Consider the following 5,601-nt stretch of genomic DNA (forward strand, 5'->3'; position numbering starts at 1 on the left):
CCCCCCCCCACTTGGGGCTGTGAGTGCCACCATTCCTGACCTGCCTGCTTCCCCCCACCTGCAGCTTGGAGCCTGTCCTGACTTTCAAGCAGGACCAGCCTCTGGGGTGGTTGGAGCGGGGGTGTTGCTGGGAGAAGCACTGAGGAGAGGGCCCTGCAAATGCTGGTGATGCTGCCTGATTGATGAGCCAGCTGGGAGTCAGCAGGGCAGTGTTGATGCCCATTTTTATGGCTGGGGGTTGTGAGGCCAGCCACGCTGCACAGCCAGAGCTTGCTGTTTCCAGTTACCCTTTGCTCCCCATGAACTTTTCTGCCCCACTTTTTGGTCTGTTGTCACTTGTTATTCCTGGCTGAGTCACCAAAGTGGGAACAGATCACTGCCTCTATGCTATGCAGCCGTGGGCAATAGCCAAATGCTGCATCTCCAAGTGCAGCACAGAGTGAGGTGTCTGCTCAGCTCAGCCTTGCCAGTCTGAGTCAGCGTGGTTGAAGTGTGAGAAGCAATGCTCGAAGAGATGGTGATGAACCTAAATCACTGTCTTGTGCAACACTCACTTAGTTCCCGTTTCAGGGAAAGGCTGTTTGCTGTTTCCGGGATGCACAGCACCACTATGTACTTTCATCACTTTGTTTCCTGCCCCTGGCCAGCTGTTTCATCATGCTTCTCTTTTCCCTTACTTTCTCCATCATAGTGATTGTTCAGATTTTATATGTAGCACAGGATGGGCTTGTGGCCCTCTGAGGAATCAGATATGGAAGAAATATCACTTTTCCATTACCTGCCCACTGCGTGATTCTATCTGGGACTAGCATTGTACATTCAAAACAGCTTTTACTTCCTTTAGTGTTGCTCTGTTTTTTCTCTTAAGAAATGTAGCTGGATTGTTCTCAGAGGACTTCAGCCCATTTCTCTACCTAGTCTTTGGTTGTTTTCAGATGGCTTTTTCTTGCCCTTTTAGTTTTGGTTAAGATCGGGCATAGCATTTACCATCTGATGCACCCTCCTGGATCAAATCCAGTCACTTGTGGGTAATGGGGTTTTCTCTGTAATTAATGGCTATGGCCCTGATGTGGGAGATACATAAGGCTGTCTCAGTTGTGAGTTCCCCTCCTGCTTCTCACAGCCTTCTCAGTCCATCACTGATAAATGTACGGCCCAGTTGGAATTTTTTTCCAAGGTCTTCTCTGCTTATAGGTCTTTTCACAATGATGGGAGAGGGGAGCAGGGAGGGGTTATCCCTGGATTCTTAATTCTGGGATCATCTGTGTGTTTTGGGAGTGGTGGGATTGAGGATAGAGAGTTGGAATAACAAGGCTGAGTAGGTGCAAGTTGGACAATTAACTGCCTGGTGTCTCTCTGCTTCTTGGGTAGGTCCCCAATGAATGGATGCTGAGGTGCTTAAAGGGAGGGGGGCAGGTGCTGACTGCATTTCTTGCACAAGTGATTCCCTTTCTGGCTAACCGATCCTACAGGCCTTGCCACATGGCTCAGCGGCTGCATTTGGAAAAACACTTCTCTAAGGGGTGCAAGATATAGCATGTCTCTGAGCAGGGTTTGAGCTGGCCCTGCTTGCTGGAGGAGATTGCTCAGGCAGGATCCTCCTTGCTATAGCTTGTTGGTTAGACCATGGAGCTGGATTCTCTCACCCTATGCACTGCCGTACAGCAGATACATTGGGATGGGATGGGATGGGATGGGATGGGCAGACTGTGTTGAACTGTGTTCCTTTGGGAGGTGTAATGTACCCGACTCCATTACAGTGAATTCATTATGCTGGTTTTTCTCTCCTTAGGGAGGACTTCTATTCCCAGCTTAGAGGAAGAAATTGACTTCTTAGCTGATGTGCTGTCCCGGCAAGATGCCACTTACCAGCATCTGCAACAGGATGGTAAGTCCAGGAGAAGCCTGCTCCTCTTAACCAATGTGCTAGGCCACTTCCATGCAGCTGTGCTGTACCTCAGGGTCAGGAATTTGGGGGTCAGAGGTCCCCGTGTTCAGTCGAGACGCTTGTAACTGATCTATCCAGTGTCCTCGCAAAGGCTTCCAGAGGTAGGAAGGAAATAAACTTGGGCCCTCTGAAGAGTTCTGCTCCCAAGCCTGACTGTCCCAGTGGCTGTTTTGAGAGGTTGGCACGTGTGTGCTACATTAATGACTTTCCAATCCAGCATTGTTTGGCATTTCCTTGGTGGCGGATGTGTCAAAAAATCAGTGACTGGACCATTCACCATGGTGGGAACATCCATCATTCTGGTTTCTGATGAGGGTCCTGAATTCAGTAAGACCAGAGCCAAGGGGGGGGTGAGCACTTCCCTTCATCAGGCAAGAAACAGCGTCCTGCTTTCTGGGCATGTTGTAGCGCCTAGTGGCTTGTGGTTAAAACAGGGAACCAGGAATCAGGGCACTTGGTTTCTATTCCTGGCTCTGCTACCAGTTACAAAGCGTGAGGAAGCCCCTTTCTGAAGCTTCATGACTGACAGCAGAGCCAGGAATAGACCCCAGGTGTCTCAGTTTCTGTCATGGTAAGACAGATGGCTCTGCCTTGAGTTTCTTCAATAAGAGACGAGTCTCTAGACGCACACAGTATTTGACTGGAGGGAAGGGGAGCTGGTGGGCTGTCTTCTGGTACGAGGAGCTGGAATATTCTTGTCCCTCCCTGCTCCATCCCACAACCTGGAATTTCTTGGCATTTATCCTCCTTTTCGGATGAACCAGAGGCACACGAGCTGCTGATGCTTCTTATGGGTGGAGAAGGGTGTGTTTGGCTTTGCACGTCTTCTCCAAGGGATTTGCTGTCTAATTAAGGCCTGCCTCTGGACTACAGAAACAGCCAAAGTCTGACTCATGGGCTGGATTGCACCTGAAATGGACTTCATTTCCTAGCAGTGTCACTGTGGCCAGTTTCCATGGACACCCCAAGAGCAGCTGGGCCGTGACAGTGCAGGGCCAGGCTTTCCATGGAGACTGGCCCCAGCAGTGCTGGCAGGGCACACAGCTGGGCAGAGAGATGCTCTGGGGCTGGGATCTTGCAATGGTGACAGCATGGTCCAGAGCCAGGGAAGAGCTGTGATCCGCTGCCCGCATGCCCTGGGCAGGGAAGTGTAGGCAGTGGATCATAGCAGTGTCCCAGCTCTGGACCATGCTGTCATCACTGCAAGATCCTAGCCCCAGCGCCGGAGCAGCTCCCCTCCCAGCCGTGCACCCTGCCAGTGCTGCTGGGGCCCTGGTCCTGCGCTGTCATGGCCCTGCGCTGCTGGGGTCTCCATGGAAACTGGCCACAGTGATGCTGGCAGGGGTTGCTGGGAAATGGAGTCCAGACAGATCCACCATTTTGCCCACCCCTGCTGTAGCCCATACATAAGACCCAGGCTCACCCAAGGGCCGGAGGAGTTAGCAGCTCCAAAATGGACTGTTTTATTGGCTTTCCAGTGGCTGCATCCTGGATTTATAGCATCCTCCCAAATGGAAAGATGGTGTCGTTTCTCACTGATCTTCAGTGCATTAATAACACTCACCAAGTATTTTCAGCAGAGAGCTCTGTTCTTTTTCTTCTCCTCTTCAAACATCTGTTTGCTTCCTTCCCCGTGTTAGTAGGCCTGCCCTGTCTCTGCTGATACCTTTGTTCTCTCCTCTCTCCCACAGCAACGCCAGCCCCTGCAAGGAAGCTGCCTGAGGCCAATGTGCTCAGAGGGGAGCCCTTGCAGAAGGACGCAACAGGCCGCAAGGCAACAACATCTCATCCCACTGCTTCCACCAAGCCAGTACAGAGCGCTCCAGTTGAGGCATCACCTGTCCCTTCCAGTGACATCCTGATACTTGGTAGGCCCTGACTCTCTGGAATTAGAAGTCAGAAACAGGCCCAATGCAGCCTTGGGTGGTGAAGGAAAAGGTTAAGCAACTGGTGCTTTGATCTCTGTCTATGGTGGGCCAGCAAGTCTGGCTCGGGACCGGAGTTCTACAGCCCATGCTGAAGCCTTGCTGGAAATGTAGTATACGCTGCAGTACAGCAGGATTTTTCCCCTTTGGCAGGGATGTCAAAGGTGCAGCACGCAGAACCCCAGTGCTGGCCCTGGGTCTTGTGTGGATTCACATGTGGTATGCCGTGCGCACAAGACCACCTCATATACAGGACCTAAGATACGCCTCACATGGTACCTGCTCCAGGACCCACAATGCATGCAGCACCCACTCAGGGGCAGTCCAGGCCCCCCCACCCCATCACTGTGTGCTGGGATCCAGTGCCCATGGTACCTGCTTTGGCCAGTCCAGGACATGAGCCACATGCAATACCTGCTGTAGCTAGTCTGGGGTGGATGCTGCATGCATCATGAGGTTTGTAATGTGCACAAATGCAGCACACCCCTAGACCAGCCAGAGCGTGCAGTGAGTCCAGCATGCCAGGGGGGTGTCTGTGGGCCTGATCCAGGCTGCAGGGCTGACTGACCCTGCACTGTTCATCCAGCCCGTGGATTGGTCCTGGACCAATAATCTGGCCCATAGGGCCAGATGAGTTTGACACCCTTGTCCTAGAGTGTCTTGCAGAGAGACTTTATGGGATTGCCAGCTAACAGAACAAGCTCAAAGCTTGCACATGTGAAACCTGAGTCGCACCAGCTTTGTTCTCCTCCCATGCCAGTGCCCTTTGTAGAGCACATCATCAAGCATCACAGTACCATACATGCATCTGTACCATTTCTGTGTGCCTGGCAGAAATGCATTTATCAAAGCGGCTGCATCTTAAGTGTATGTGAATGGTACCCACAAAAGCTGACATGGGAGGTATGGGGGCTTGGCAGCAAGGGCCACCCCCTCCTCTTTCAGCAGGTATCTTAACCCATAGCTTTCCCCTCAGTCCATTTCATGATACTCTGCCCAGTAGCATCAAGGTGAGCTGGACTGACTCCCTCTGATCTTTCTGCTTTACCTGCAGGGATGATAGTGGCATGCACAGTAGCTGGGATATCTGCTTTAATCGTGGCTGCCATCTGTTGGTGCAGGTAAGTTTATCCTGGCAAACTGCCAAGTCTCCCCTTAATGTCAAACATGACTTCTATGAGGTGAAGGGACAGAAGGTTTTAGAGCAAGAGAGGTAGCTGTCATCAGACTAGTGACTTGAGACTGAGCCCTTTGTTGGCCAGCCCCCAAGACATGCTCACACGTGCACACACACACACCTGGCAGAAGACACTAGATCTGATGAAGTGAATTTGGGGTCAAACAGCTAGTGTTCTAAGGCTGAGCAAATCTGTGTGCCTGAATAAAAGGCTTTTCCTTTTATTCAATCCAGTTAGTACCATCTAATAATATACCCTGGCAGCAATGTTGGCAGGAACCTGTTGGGTCTGTTAAGATGTAGGTTATGGTGGCACAGGAGCCCCTGTCACAAATAGCTCATAACCTAAGTGCAGGGGTGTCAAATGCCATTGGCCCTGCCAATTGAACAACTCACCACTGGTAGGGAGTGGTGGCAGCCTTAACCCCCAGGTATTTCTCTGGCAGGCACAGGGTTAATTTAACACTACTGCAGCTCATCCCACCCCCACAGAGTTGTGTCCCAAAGGGAAATCTTGGCCTGTAAGTTTAGGGGCGGGTGGGGGGGGGTTA

At 51.6% G+C, this 5,601-nt stretch overlaps 1 protein-coding gene across 1 annotated transcript in view; it reads left to right on the plus strand.

The window, feature by feature from the left end:
• NPDC1 (neural proliferation, differentiation and control 1) overlaps positions 1 to 5,601 on the plus strand; it is a gene marked incomplete at its 5' end in the record, with an annotated part of 93,290 nt that overhangs the window by 82,350 nt on the left and 5,339 nt on the right. The window contains 3 exons of the mRNA XM_025203070.1: positions 1,793 to 1,888; positions 3,640 to 3,816; positions 4,928 to 4,994. Of these exons, the coding sequence (XP_025058855.1) occupies positions 1,793 to 1,888; positions 3,640 to 3,816; positions 4,928 to 4,994 (340 nt within the window). The remainder of the gene's footprint in view (positions 1 to 1,792; positions 1,889 to 3,639; positions 3,817 to 4,927; positions 4,995 to 5,601) is intronic.

This window comes from Alligator sinensis, unplaced genomic scaffold (assembly GCF_000455745.1).
Source record: "Alligator sinensis unplaced genomic scaffold, ASM45574v1 scaffold235_1, whole genome shotgun sequence".
Lineage (NCBI taxonomy): Eukaryota > Metazoa > Chordata > Crocodylia > Alligatoridae > Alligator > Alligator sinensis.